The sequence below is a fragment of the Oncorhynchus tshawytscha genome, unplaced genomic scaffold (assembly GCF_018296145.1).
Source record: "Oncorhynchus tshawytscha isolate Ot180627B unplaced genomic scaffold, Otsh_v2.0 Un_contig_19552_pilon_pilon, whole genome shotgun sequence".
NCBI lineage: Eukaryota > Metazoa > Chordata > Actinopteri > Salmoniformes > Salmonidae > Oncorhynchus > Oncorhynchus tshawytscha.
Window position 1 is genome coordinate 1 of NW_024608687.1, and position 13,693 is coordinate 13,693.

At 43.9% G+C, this 13,693-nt stretch overlaps 1 protein-coding gene across 1 annotated transcript; it reads left to right on the forward strand.

The window, feature by feature from the left end:
- The first annotated feature begins 2,766 nt into the window (after positions 1-2,766).
- Positions 2,767-13,443, forward strand: LOC121843726 (uromodulin-like). The gene is made up of 10 exons (XM_042313514.1): positions 2,767-2,806; positions 4,022-4,111; positions 4,455-5,261; positions 8,373-8,459; positions 8,569-8,756; positions 8,863-9,020; positions 9,236-9,475; positions 11,381-11,540; positions 13,152-13,227; positions 13,343-13,443. The coding sequence occupies exons 2-10, from the start codon at positions 4,024-4,026 to the stop codon at positions 13,360-13,362; spliced, it is 1,824 nt and encodes a 607-aa protein (XP_042169448.1). The 5' UTR covers positions 2,767-2,806; positions 4,022-4,023; the 3' UTR covers positions 13,363-13,443.
- Positions 13,444-13,693: the final 250 nt, after the last annotated feature.

Below are 13,693 nucleotides of genomic sequence, written 5' to 3' on the forward strand. Positions count from 1 at the left end.
TGAGAAGAAACACACTATATATATTTTTCTATTGTGTAATTGACTGTATGTTTGTTTATTCCATCTTTGTGTTGCACAGCTTTGCTTTATCTTGGCCAGGTCGCAGTTGTAAATGAGAACTTGTCCTCAACTAGCCTATATGTTTAAATAAAGGTGAAATACAATTTTTTTTAAATTAAATGGCAAGGTGCTGAAGCTCATTCGCTGGAAATTCAAATTGTAGAAAATAGCCCCACACAGCTTCCCGAAAACAGTCACTTTCAAGCTAGGAATTTTGTAGATAATTGAGGTTAAACAGTTGTTCTGCTCATAGATTATCCTCTCTGGGATAGGGGACAGTATTTTCACATCCGGATGAAAAGCATGCCCAAAGTAACCTGCCTGCTACTCAGGCCCAGAAGCTAGGATATGTATATGTTTCTAAAACTGTTTCTAAAACTGTTTGAATAATGTCTGTGAGTATAACAGAACTGATTTGGCAGGCGAAACCCCAAGCCCAATCCATCCAGGTATTCTTTTTTTTAGGTCAACCTGTTTTCTATTAGTTTTCTATGGCAAGCCCGTTTTAATATAAATATGCTTGCAGTTCCTATGGCTTCCACTAGATGTCAACAGTCTTTAGAAATTGGTTGATGTTTTTCCTTTGAGTAATGGAGAAGTAGCCCTTTCCTTTCTGGGTGTATAGCCATGGGGACTGTTTTGTTTGGGGTGCGGGACCTGAAGCTCGTTCCACTTTGATTTTATCCGCTTTTGAACACAGTTTATCCCGTCTAAAATGTTATCAATTATTTACCATTTATAATACCTAAAGTTGGATTTGGAAAGTTGTTTGAAATGTTTGGACCAAGATTACAGGTAATTTATTAGATAACTTGTAGTCATGTTGGGCGAGTTGTAACCGGTGTTTTTCTGAATCAAACGTGCCAAATCAATAGACATTTTGGGGATATAACAACAGAATTCTTTGAACAAAATGACGTTTTATGATCCTGTCCTCAGATAATTGCATGGTTTGCTTTCGCCGTAAAGCCGTAAAGCCTTTTTGGAATCTGACACTGTGGCTGGATTAACAAGAAGTTAAGCTGTTTAAAAAAAATGTACGTACTCAAGTTCTGTAGCGTTTTTTAACACTAAAACACAGTAAATAAAAATGTGCATGCACAGAAACACATTTAGGGTCGGGAATACTAATCTAAAAAAAACTTGTTTTCGCTTTATCATTATAGGGTATTGTGTGTAGATTGATGAGGGAAAATGTAATTTTATGCATTTTAGAATAAGGCTGTAACAACATCTGGAAAAGGGAAGTGGTCAGAATACTTTAATATTGTACTCTGTGCATTACTCTTTATCAGTGTTTTGTTCTGGTTGTATCAGACATGAGTATCCTCGTAAAATTAATTTCCTCATTGCCGTCATAAAATGTTTGGCATGGAGCAGAAGTGGTTTGTTTATTCACGGGTATTAACTATGTGGCACTAAAGTGATTTAGGTCAGTGATTCTTAACCAGTGGGCCCAGGAACGCTACCCTGGAAGGCCTCGATGCATTTACAAGACTGGGATATCTTGCATTTTGAAATTGAAATGTGTCTTGCACATTTAACCCAACCCTTCTAAGTCAGAGAGGTGCAGGGGGCAGCCTTAATTCACATCTACGGCATCGGCACCCGGAGAGCAGTTGTTGTTGGGGGTTAACTGCCTTGCTCAGTGGCAGAAGTAAAGTTTTCAAGTGTAAGGTTAAAGTGAAGCAAAAAAAATGTTTAAATACATTTTTTACATAAAACCCAACTGATCAGAATTCCAAAGTCAGACATAATTGTTTTCAACAGAGCCTGCCTGTTGGAGCTGAACGTGCAGAATGCCCCACGTGTAGGGAATGCACGCTGATCGGTAATGCTCGCATGCCTAGCGGCTAATGTTAGCTAGTGAGCTAGCATACGGACTCGGTAGCAGGGCAGGTTCTCTTAATGACATTGGGTAATAGTGGATTGTGGGCAGTTCCGAAGTTATCTGAAAATAAGTTAATACATAATTAAAACCCCAAAACATATATATTTTTGGAGTTATAGGTAACCTTATAGGTAACCTGATTGTGACTACAACTAATTACTAAGTCTTTCACCACACTGTTACTTTGGTGAGAGTAAAAACTCCTGCTTCATACCCTATGACCATCTAGGTCAGACAGTTGTTCAGAGTATATGACAGTTAGGGTCGGGGCTGGGGAAGCAGGGCTCCATCAGGATGGAGAGCACCACAAGTCTCCTCAGAGAGGGAGCTTCAATAGATGTTTTATTCTTCCCCCAATCGTCATCGGACCCTTTTTGTTGAAGATGGATCATTAGGGGAAGGGGGAGCCGGGCCGACAGGACAGGAAAACCTGTGCAGATACATTGGAAGGCGGGTCACAGGAAGAGTGGTCACAGGTTGGGAGGACACAGGTAGAATGGGATCAGAGACTATAGAAGAAGTCAAGCACATGGCCTTGGTCTAAGCTGCCTCTGGAGTATATGCATACTGCTGCAACACCAAGACTACCAGTCCCTGGCACACTGTATTTTATTAAAGAGAGATAACACAGAGATAGACAAGCCTTTCATTTAGTTAACTTTGTAGTTTGAGGTCAGGTTAAATATTGCTTTGCTACAATCTGATGACCCCAATTTATTGTTTCCCAGAAACGATATACAATAGCGATGATGTCATACTCCACACACATCACTGTCTGGAACACCCCGTAGTCCTGGCAGGGTTTATAATGTCAGAAAAACAGAGATTGACAGTTCACATCATCAAAGCACACAGGTAAGTTTACAAGTTTCTTAGGCAATAGATAGTATTCATGATAAGTTTAGGGGTCTGCACTTTAAAACTGCACTTTAAAACTAGCCATGCAATCAAAGTTTATTTGTCACGTGCGCCAAATACAACAGGTGTAGTAGACCTTACAGTGAAATGCTTACTTACAGGCTCTAACCAATGGTGTGTAAAAAGGTGTGTGTGTGTGTGTAGGTAAGTAAGGAAATAAAACAACAGTAAAAAGACATTTGAAAAAAGAGTAGGCTATATAGGCTATATACAGACACCTGTTAGTCAGGCTTATTGAGGTAGTATGTACATGTAGGTATCGTTAAAGTGACTATGCATATATGATGAACAGAGAGTAGCAGAAGCGTAAAAAGAGGGGTTGGCTGGTGGTGGGACAATGCAGATAGCCCGGTTAGCCAATGTGCAGGAGCTCTGGTTGGTCGGGCCAATTTAGGTAGTATGTACATGAATGCATAGTTAAAGTGACTATGCATATAAGATAAACAGAGAGTAGCAGCAGCGTAAAAGAGGGTTTGGGGGGGGGGGCACACAATGCAAATAGTCCGACTACCTGTTCAGGAGTCTTATGGCTTCGGGGTAAAAACTGTTGAGAAGCCTTTTTGTCCTAGACTTAAATCTGGAACTTCATTAAATGTGAAGTGTGCATTCAAGTTGTACACTATTGATTAACCTTAACTCAGGGTCACACAGAGAATTTCAAGTTGTACACTATTGATTAACCTTTTACTGCAGTGGGTAAATCAGGGTCACACAAAGTGTTTCTTGGTAGTCTTAAATAAATCTACTTTGAAACCAAAGTATCCACCTCACACACATGGTTATGGGCTTATAAATATAACACACCTGTACCATGTCAGATATAGAGTTGAAATGTATTAATTTTGAGTTTGCTTCCCAATATTACACTTTATATACAGGTACATCACATAAGATTGAAATATAGCAAAATTGTTAGACATTTTAACATTTAAAAAAAAAACTTTATTAATTATGAAAAGTATGAATAACATTTCAACCATGAGGGCACTAGGTCCTTTGACGGCAGGAAAGGGATACTGTTACATCATAGGGAATGTTGTGCTTCAAGAAATCTGTGGAATATGTAGATTATAAGAGGAGTCATAAAATTCTTTCCACATTTCTCTGTTTTGTTAGGGAAAAGGTTTACATCTGGTTCTTTACAACCTCAAGGCATGACGAGCAGTAACATGGGTCATCCTCTGATAACGCCAGGCTTACTACTTCTAATGCTGATACCCGCCATCACAGCTGATAGCTCCGGTAAGGTTGAACAACATGCAATTGAGTAAGTGCATCTAGACAAGATTATCTCTGTTAACATTTGCAAATATATATACAGTATATGTATGGGATTTTGTTATATTTCATTTGACAATTCATTCAAAATGCATTCTTTGTTGCTCCAGGCAACAGATACACAAAATAGTTTAGGATACATACACAAAAAAGTCAAGAGACTTGATTCTGTTGTGGTCTCCATATAATTGTTATTTGTATTGTTTTACTGTTCTGTTGCTGTACTGTCCCGTAGCGGTCTCTAACTCCTTGATATTAGCCATGGCTTTAACTCAAGGAAAATCAATAGTAGTTGTTTCCTTCACAGGTTCTGTCGTCACCAGCTGTGAGGCATGCCACCCTCATGCTACCTGTCTTGCCTCTCTACTCAACAATGAGGTAGAGGTTGAGTCTTCCTCATTCAAGTTAGTCACTTGCAACTGTAAATCAGGCTTTGTCGGCAACGGCATCACCTGCTACGACCTCAAGCTCTGCGCTGGCGGCTCCTGCTGTCATCAAGGTTACAGCTGGTCAACGGAGTTAGGCTGTGTGGACGTTGACGAGTGTTCCCTCCCAGACCAACCCTGCAGCCCTCCTCAGGTCTGTGAGAACACCCCCAGATCCTTCAACTGCCTGGGGCCTCCTGAAGACGACCTCCACTTCAGTCCTGGCGACTCCCGTTCAGTGCAGTTTCAGTGCGGGGGGAGACAGTGTCCAGTGGGAGAGGACTGTATCAGTGTTGGTGGAACATCTTACTGTGCAGACCCCTGCCAGCACTACACTGTACTGAATGATGCCTGGCGTTCCACCAACAACAACGGCAACGTTAATGGCGAGCATTGCGACCAGAGCATCAACTGGCAGGGCTGGTATCGCCTGTTCCTTGGGGACACCAGTGTTCAGATGCCAGAGAGGTGTGTGGAAAGGTACATGTGTGGAACCGCTGCCCCCATGTGGCTCACAGAACCTCATCCCCAGCTGTTAGACGGGGTGGTTCAGAGGGGTGTCTGTGGACACTGGTTCTCAGAATGCTGCCATTTTAGAGAAAATCCCATCCATGTTAAAGCCTGCTATGGAAACTACTATGTCTACAAGTTTGTCCCTCCAACACAATGCAACTTGGCCTACTGTGCAGGTATAGTACAATGCTCGTCTCTGATTCATAAGGACGTCAAGAATATTCAAGATGTCTGGAATGCACTCCAATTAGTCACATCAAATCTATTACCCCTCTCCCTCCTGTCCTTCTAGATGTCAACACCAAGGTGTGTTCTACATCAAATCTATTACCCCTCTCCCTCCTGTCCTTCTAGATGTCAACACCAAGGTGTGTTCTACATCAAATCTATTACCCCTCTCCCTCCTGTCCTTCTAGATGTCAACACCAAGGTGTGTTCTACATCAAATCTATTACCCCTCTCCCTCCTGTCCTTCTAGATGTCAACACCAAGGTGTGTTCTACATCAAATCTATTACCCCTCTCCCTCCTGTCCTTCTAGATGTCAACACCAAGGTGTGTTCTACATCAAATCTATTACCCCTCTCCCTCCTGTCCTTCTAGATGTCAACACCAAGGTGTGTTCTACATCAAATCTATTACCCCTCTCCCTCCTGTCCTTCTAGATGTCAACACCAAGGTGTGTTCTACATCAAATCTATTACCCCTCTCCCTCCTGTCCTTCTAGATGTCAACACCAAGGTGTGTTCTACATCAAATCTATTACCCCTCTCCCTCCTGTCCTTCTAGATGTCAACACCAAGGTGTGTTCTACATCAAATCTATTACCCCTCTCCCTCCTGTCCTTCTAGATGTCAACACCAAGTTCTACATCAAATCTATGTTCTGTCCTTCTAGATCAAATCTACATCAAATCTATTACCCCTCTCCCTCCTGTCCTTCTAGATGTCAACACCAAGGTGTGTTCTACATCAAATCTATTACCCCTCTCCCTCCTGTCCTTCTAGATGTCAACAGCAAGGTGTGTTCTACATCAAATCTATTACCCCTCTCCCTGTCCTTCTAGATGTCAACACCAAGGTGTGTTCTACATCAAATCTATTACATCCCTCTCCCTCCTGTCCTTCTAGATGTCAACACCAAGGTGTGTTCTACATCAAATCTATTACCCCTCTCCCTCCTGTCCTTCTAGATGTCAACACCAAGGTGTGTTCTACATCAAATCTATTACCCCTCTCCCTCCTGTCCTTCTAGATGTCAACACCAAGGTGTGTTCTACATCAAATCTATTACCCCTCTCCCTCCTGTCCTTCTAGATGTCAACACCAAGGTGTGTTCTACATCAAATCTATTACCCCTCTCCCTCCTGTCCTTCTAGATGTCAACACCAAGGTGTGTTCTACATCAAATCTATTACCCCTCTCCCTCCTGTCCTTCTAGATGTCAACACCAAGGTGTGTTCTACATCAAATCTATTACCCCTCTCCCTCCTGTCCTTCTAGATGTCAACACCAAGGTGTGTTCTACATCAAATCTATTACCCCCCCTCTCCCTAGATGTCAACAGCAATGTTCTACATCAAATCTATTATTACCCCTCTCCCTCCTGTCCTTCTAGATGTCACATCAAACATTACCCCTCTCCCTCCTGTCCTTCTAGAGGTGTGTTCTACATCAAATCTATTACCCCTCTCCCTCCTGTCCTTCTAGATGTCAACACCAAGGTGTGTTCTACATCAAATCTATTACCCCTCTCCCTCCTGTCCTTCTAGATGTCAACACCAAGGTGTGTTCTACATCAAATCTATTACCCCTCTCCCTCCTGTCCTTCTAGATGTCAACACCAAGGTGTGTTCTACATCAAATCTATTACCCCTCTCCCTCCTGTCCTTCTAGATGTCAACAGCAAGGTGTGTTCTACATCAAATCTATTACCCCTCTCCCTCCTGTCCTTCTAGATGTCAACACCAAGGTGTGTTCTACATCAAATCTATTACCCCTCTCCCTCCTGTCCTTCTAGATGTCAACAAGGTGTGTTCTACATCAAATCTATTACCCCTCTCCCTCCTGTCCTTCTAGATGTCAACACCAAGGTGTGTTCTACATCAAATCTATTACCCCTCTCCCTCCTGTCCTTCTAGATGTCAACACCAAGGTGTGTTCTACATCAAATCTATTACCCCTCTCCCTCCTGTCCTTCTAGATGTCAACACCAAGGTGTGTTCTACATCAAATCTATTACCCCTCTCCCTCCTGTCCTTCTAGATGTCAACACCAAGGTGTGTTCTACATCAAATCTATTACCCCTCTCCCTCCTGTCCTTCTAGATGTCAACACCAAGGTGTGTTCTACATCAAATCTATTACCCCTCTCCCTCCTGTCCTTCTAGATGTCAACACCAAGGTGTGTTCTACATCAAATCTATTACCCCTCTCCCTCCTGTCCTTCTAGATGTCAACACCAAGGTGTGTTCTACATCAAATCTATTACCCCTCTCCCTCCTGTCCTTCTAGATGTCAACACCAAGGTGTGTTCTACATCAAATCTATTACCCCTCTCCCTCCTGTCCTTCTAGATGTCAACACCAAGGTGTGTTCTACATCAAATCTATTACCCCTCTCCCTCCTGTCCTTAGATGTCAACACCAAGGTGTGTTCTACATCAAATCTATTACCCCTCTCCCTCCTGTCCTTCTAGATGTCAACACCAAGGTGTGTTCTACATCAAATCTATTACCCCTCTCCCTCCTGTCCTTCTAGATGTCAACACCAAGGTGTGTTCTACATCAAATCTATTACCCCTCTCCCTCCTGTCCTTCTAGATGTCAACACCAAGGTGTGTTCTACATCAAATCTATTACCCCTCTCCCTCCTGTCCTTCTAGATGTCAACACCAAGGTGTGTTCTACATCAAATCTATTACCCCTCTCCCTCCTGTCCTTCTAGATGTCAACACCAAGGTGTGTTCTACATCAAATCTATTACCCCTCTCCCTCCTGTCCTTCTAGATGTCAACACCAAGGTGTGTTCTACATCAAATCTATTACCCCTCTCCCTCCTGTCCTTCTAGATGTCAACACCAAGGTGTGTTCTTACCCCTCTCCCTCCTGTCCTTCATGTCAAATCAAGGTGTGTTCTACATCCCCTCTCCCTCCTGTCCTTCTAGATGTCAACACCAAGGTGTGTTCTACATCAAATCTATTACCCCTCTCCCTCCTGTCCTTCTAGATGTCAACACCAAGGTGTGTTCTACATCAAATCTATTACCCCTCTCCCTCCTGTCCTTCTAGATGTCAACACCAAGGTGTGTTCTACATGTGGAGTGTTTGACGCCTGTGTGAGTGATGATAAGATCAACTGGAGGTGTGAGAGGAAAGGTGAGTGTTAAAGAAAAACTAAATAAAGAGGTGTAAATATTGTCCCAACAGAGACACCACAGCAAAGATCAGAAGTTCATCCATATATCTTTGTTTTGTGTGTTTTTAGCTCTGGAGCTGGTCTGTGGGCGGAACTTCATACAGGTGGGTCTTCAGATGGTTAACCTGGAGGCCGGACGTCTGGATCCTTCCTCTGGTCACCTGGCCGACCCCAGTTGCTCCGCCCACCAGGAGGCTAACGGCACGGTGTGGTACCAGGTGGAGCGAAGGGAGGGACGCTGTGGAAACACTCTGGAGGTGAGAACACGGTACCTCAGTTTGTCCCAAAAATGGATGCAATGGAGGAGTAACTGCCATGCATGTATTACATCTATCGTATGACCTTTTTTTGTCTTTTCTCCAGACCAACAGCACCCATGCTGTCTACTCCAACAGCCTATTTGTTTACCCATTAAATTCAAGAAACGACTCTCTCTCCCAACCCCTGAGCATTCCATTCTCCTGTGCCTATCCCCTGGAGACAGAGAGCAGCCTGGATGTGGCCATCAAACCCTACCTGCTGTGAGAAATAGGATTGAGTCTTTTTGTAGGCCTACTCCTCCCAAACTGTTTGTTTTTCATTTCCTCATCATCATCATCTAACTTCATCATCAACTCAAGCTGTCATGATGAGCTACATTTAGTCTTATCATTCCATGACAGATCTGACTTCCAAACGTCAGTAACAAGGATGAGTCTGTCTCATATCTGGTTGCTTCATGTTCACCTTTCGACAGGACGGAGGGTGTTTCAGGTTTAGGTGCCAAGGCCGAATCCTTCATGTCTCTGTATCGAAACGCCAACTTCACAGAGGCGTACCCACCTGGAGAAGTCCTCCTGCCAGTGGGCTCTGCCTTGCACGTGGGCGTGTCCGTAGACGAGACATACGACCAGTTGGTGGTGGTGCTGGAGAATTGCTACGCGACTCACACCCCCAACTTTGATGATCTTATGCGATACGTCCTTATTCAGAACAGGTCTGTCTGTGCCTTCTTGAGTTGTGTCTGACCATTTACTAAAACTGTTTTTCTGTATGAATATTTAAATATTTATTTCCCAGCAGCATATCACCCACTGCTGGCTGGCTTCTGAAGCTAAACAGGGTTGTTTCTGGTCAGTCCCTGGATGGGAGACCAGATGCTGCTGGAAGTGGTGTTGGAGGGCCAGTACGAGGCACCCTTTCCTCTGGTCTAAAAAAAATATCCCAATGCCCCAGGGCAGTGATTGGGGACAGTGCCCTGTGTGATGTGCTGTCTTTTTGATGGGATGTTAAACAGGTGTCCTGACTCTCTGTGGTCACTAAATATCCCATGGGACTTATTGTAAGAGTAGGGGTGGTAACCCCGGTGTCCTGGCTAAATTCGCCAGGTCGTTGCTGTAAATGAGAATGTGTTCTCAGTCAACTTACCTGGTTAAATACATAAAATACTAATTGTATTCATACATTGACTTATTCCACATTTTGTGTTACAGCCTGAATTCAACATGGATTAAATATGTATTTGTTTCACCCATCTACACACAATAACACAGAATGACGAAGTGAAAATGTGGTGTTTTTCTGTGCACATTTATTGAAACTGAAATACAGAAATATCTAATTTACCCCCTTGAGTAAATACATGTTCGACTCACCTTTGGCAATGATTACAACGGTGAGTTTTTCTGGGTAAGTCTCTAAGGGCCTTGCACAAATAGATTGTACAATATTGACACATTATTATTTAAAAAATCCTTATTTTAAAAAGTCCTTCTTCAGGCTCTGTCAGGTTGGTTGTTGATCATTGCTAGACAAGTCTTGCCATAGATTTTCAAGCTGATTTAAGTAAAAACTGTAACTAGGCCACTCAGCAACATTCAATGTCATCTTGGTAAGCAACTCCAGTGTATATTTGGCTTTGTGTTTTATGTTATTGTCCTGCTGAAAGGTGAATTTGTCTCCCAGTGACTGTTGGAAAACAGACTGAACCAGGTTTTCCTCTATGATTTTGCCTGTGTTTAGCTCTATTCGTTTCTATTTATCCTAAAAAACTCCCCAGTCCTTGCCGATGACAAGCATACTCATAACATAATGCAGCCACCACCATGCTTGAAAATATGACGAGTGGGTCTCAGTGATGTGTTGTGTTGGATTTGCCCCAAACATAACAAGTTGTATTCAGGACGTAAAGTTAATTTCTTTGCCAAATGTTTTGCAGTTTTACTTTAGTGCTTTATTGCAAACAGATTGTATGTTTTGGAATATTTGTATTCTGTACAGGATTCCTTATTTTCACTCTGTGATTTAGGTTAGTATTGTGGAGTATCTACAATGTTCTTGATCCACGCATCGTTTTCTTCCATCACAGCCATTAAACTAACTCTAACTGTTTTAAAGTCGCCATTGGCCTCATGGTGAAATCCCTGAGCAGTTTCCTTCCTCTCCGGCAACTGAGGAAGGATGCCTGTATCTTTGTAGTGACTGGGTGTATTAATACACCATCTAAAGTGTAAATAATAACTTCACAATGCTCAAAGGGATATAACTTGATAAGTAGATTTTTACTCTTGAATTTATGAAGGCTTTCATAACAAAGTGGTTGAACACTTTGTGTTCAAAAGTGGTTGACACAAAGTGGTTGACTCAAGACATTTTAGCTTAACATTTTAACAAATTTGTAAACATTTAAACATTTAAACATTTAAAACATTTATATATTTCCACTTTGACATTATGGGGTATTGTGTGTAGGCCAGTGAAACACAATCACAGTTTCATCCATTTTAAATTCAGGCTGTAACACAACAACATATGGAAAAAGTCAAAGGGGTGTGAATACTTTCTGAAGGCATTGTGTTTAATTGAGTTTTTCTATGCTCTGAGTGAAATGATTCTGTCACAGGTGCCCTAGCAACCATCATCAGGTGAGGGTGGAGGAGAGCGGCTCGTCTCTCAGGGCTCGCTTCTCTGCTCTGCTGTTCCTGTACCAGGGGGACTACCGGGACGTCTTCCTGCACTGCAGACTCAGCCTGTGTGACCAGAGGAGCTCCTCCTGCACTCCGGTTAGTCCTCAACTCATCTCCCTCTCTCTAGTCCTACTGAGTGTCTCGCTGATGTCTCCCTGGTGTCTCCCCAGTGTTTCTGCCTCAGTGTTTGGTGTCTCCCTGGTGTTTCTGCCTCAGTGTCTGGTCTCTCCCTGGTGTTTCTGCATCAGTGTCTGGTCTCTCCCTGGTGTTTCTGCCTCAGTGTCTGGTGTCTCCCTGGTGTTTCTGCTTCAGGGTCTGATGTCTCCCTGGTGTCTCCCCAGTGTTTCTGCCTCAGTGTCTGGTCTCTCCCTGGTGTTTCTGCTTCAGTGTATGGTGTCTCCCTGGTGTTTCTGCCTCAGTGTCTGGTGTCTCCCTGGTGTCTCCCCAGTGTTTCTGCCTCAGTGTCTGGTCTCTCCCTGGTGTTTCTGCCTCAGTGTCTGGTGTCTCCCTGGTGTTTCTGCCTCAGTGTCAGGTGTCTCCCTGGTGTCTCCCCAGTGTTTCTGCATCAGTGTCTGGTGTCTCCCTGGTGTCTCCCCAGTGTTTCTGCATCAGTGTCTGGTCTCTCCCTGGTTTTTCTGCTTCAGGGTCTGGTGTCTCCCTGGTGTTTCTGCCTCAGTGTCTGGTCTCTCCCTGGTGTTTCTGCTTCAGGGTCTGGTGTCTCCCTGGTGTCTCCCCAGTGTTTCTGCATCAGTGTCTGGTGTCTCCCTGGTGTCTCCCTGGTGTTTCTGCTTCAGGGTCTGGTGTCTCCCTGGTGTTTCTGCCTCAGTGACGGGTCTCTCCCTGGTGTTTCTGCTTCAGGGTCTGGTGTCTCCCTGGTGTTTCTGCCTCAGTGTCTGGTCTCTCCCTGGTGTTTCTGCCTCAGTGTCTGGTGTCTCCCTGGTGTTTCTGCTTCAGGGTCTGGTGTCTCCCTGGTGTTTCTACTTCAGTGTCTGGTGTCTCCCTGGTGTTTCTGCCTCAGTGTCTGGTGTCTCCCTGGTGTTTCTGCCTCAGTGTCTGGTGTCTCCCTGGTGTTTCTGCTTCAGGGTCTGGTGTCTCCCTGGTGTTTCTGCCTCAGTGTCTGGTCTCTCCCTGGTGTTTCTGCCTCAGGGTCTGGTGTCTCCCTGGTGTTTCTGCCTCAGTGTCTGGTCTCTCCCTGGTGTTTCTGCCTCAGTGTCTGGTGTCTCCCTGGTGTTTCTGCATCAGTGTCTGGTGTCTCCCTGGTGTTTCTGCTTCAGTGTCTGGTGTCTCCCTGGTGTCTCTGCTTCAGTGTCTGATGTCTCCCTGGTGTCTCCCCAGTGTTTCTGCCTCAGTTTCTGGTCTCTCCCTGGTGTTTCTGCTTCAGTGTCTGGTGTCTCCCTGGTGTTTCTGCCTCAGTGTCTGGTGTCTCCCTGGTGTTTCTGCCTCAGTGTCTGGTCTCTCCCTGGTGTTTCTGCATCAGTGTCTGGTCTCTCCCTGGTGTTTCTGCTTCAGTGTCTGGTGTCTCCCTGGTGTTTCTGCCTCAGGGTCTGGTGTCTCCCTGGTGTTTCTGCCTCAGTGTCTGGTGTCTCCCTGGTGTTTCTGCATCATTGTCTGGTGTCTCCCTGGTGTTTCTGCATCATTGTCTGGTGTCTCCCTGGTCTCTCTCCTCAAGGTCAGTTCTCTCTGACTGTCTTTGGTCTCTCTCCTCAGAACTGTGGTAGAAGAATATCCCGCTCTGTCTCCACCTCGGCCTCCCAAAAGCCCCTTACCATCGGACCAATCACCTGTGAGTATTTTTGATATCATCACACTCACCTCAAAGTAACTTGTGCGCAGTCAGACACACACATACACACACCCCCCTCACTAGTAACCTTCTCTTTGCACTGTTTGTCTTCTAGGGACCAAAGGGCCAGAGTGAACCAAACAGCACTGCAATGGGACAACAGAGAGCTTCTGTATCTTAATGATTATTAGATAATAAAGTGAAACTTTACTATTATATCAGTCTTGTGTCATTATATCAATGTATGCTCTCTGTTATCTCTTGGTCTGGTCTGTTGGCGAAGCAGAGTTAGGGTTACAGATGTTAAATCTTAATTTGATCACCTTGTTGTTGCAGGAAATGCAAAATGTCTAGTGTATTCAAAGTTTAAAAAGGCATCTAAAGTTTGTAATTTCCACTTGAACATTTCAGACTTAATTTGCTCTAACTAAAAAAATATCAACCCCTACAAAAATGTCCATTTAAA